At 24.8% G+C, this 1,277-nt stretch overlaps 1 protein-coding gene across 1 annotated transcript in view; it reads right to left on the reverse strand.

Moving 5' to 3' along the window:
- Nucleotides 1-1,277, reverse strand: part of NMU (neuromedin U) — a 38,054-nt gene that overhangs the window by 11,158 nt on the left and 25,619 nt on the right. Inside the window, exons 5-6 of the mRNA XM_049630498.1 lie at nt 515-544; nt 377-427 (exon numbers count right to left, since the gene is read on the reverse strand). Of these exons, the coding sequence (XP_049486455.1) occupies nt 377-427; nt 515-544 (81 nt within the window). The remainder of the gene's footprint in view (nt 1-376; nt 428-514; nt 545-1,277) is intronic.

Below are 1,277 nucleotides of genomic sequence, written 5' to 3' on the forward strand. Positions count from 1 at the left end.
ATTTGTTTTTTATAATACTTTGTTTTTTTTTTTTTTTTTTTTTTTTGCCTCTAGAATGTAGATTTCATGACAGGAGGGGATTCTTTTTTAATTTTCTATTGTATTCACTGCTATATTTCTAGTACCTAGAGTTGTGCTTGGCACATAATAGATACTCAGTAAATAATTATTTAATGAATGAATAAATACATTTAAAACACATGTAGTTAAGATATAAAATAAATTAATGTGTAATAAATATTAAATTCCATTTGTTTATCCACATATAAACTTCTAAAGTAAAAAACATGAATTTTGATCTAGCTTATTAGATAAACTGTAAAAACAGATTAAAAAATACTAATGATTACTAATATGAAGTAATTCTACAACTTACCACAACATTTGAATTGCCCAACTTCCGTGTCTTCGAATAATGAAATAAGAACTGTTAAAAAAAAGTAGTGAGATTTACTATAGACGGTTACTGGTTTCTTTTATTTTTTGGTGTATATATTTATGGAAATCACCTTACCCTTTTGGTATTATCTTTTTCATCTGTTTCCTGTTGAGAAAAGAGAGAAATAAATATCATTCTATTATATGTAACATATTATACAATTATACATAAAATACTATATTATTATATTACACTACACTATAGTATATTATAGTATACTATAATATATGTAGTATAAAATTTGTAACATTATAAAATTATATCACATAATTTTTAAAAATATGTGACACGCTATATATAAACTATAATACTGAAATTGGTTAAACATATATTGCTCTAAAAATAAATGGGAAATTAATTAGATATTGTTTACAAATAAAGGTGTGAACAAAGTTCTCTACTACAGCATTATTCATAAGACTAAAAAACCAGAAACATCCTAATAGTTCAACAATGGTGAAACGGAAAATTATGGTATGATCAATCACATGATAGAGTACTCAGAGAAAAAGACTCTAAGGAGTCATATCAAAATACAATACTTGTCGTAATAAGATTATGAGTTATTTTTGGGTTTTTTTCCATAAACTTTTCTATAGTCCTCTCTCCCTCAAAAAATCTATTTTTTTAAGAATGAGTCATATTCCTTTTTGTTGTTCCTTTTTGTTCTCATTTGCTTTTAATACGAAAAGAAACTCATGGATAAACACCATTGTCACTTCTTTTATCCTAATCAGGAAGAAAAGTCAATGAAATGTTTTGGGAAATAACACCACTAAAAACACCAAAATATATATCTATATACACACACACATATATATATGTGTGTGTGTATATA

The sequence above is a fragment of the Panthera uncia genome, chromosome B1 (genome assembly GCF_023721935.1).
Source record: "Panthera uncia isolate 11264 chromosome B1, Puncia_PCG_1.0, whole genome shotgun sequence".
In the NCBI taxonomy this organism is placed as follows: Eukaryota; Metazoa; Chordata; class Mammalia; order Carnivora; family Felidae; genus Panthera; species Panthera uncia.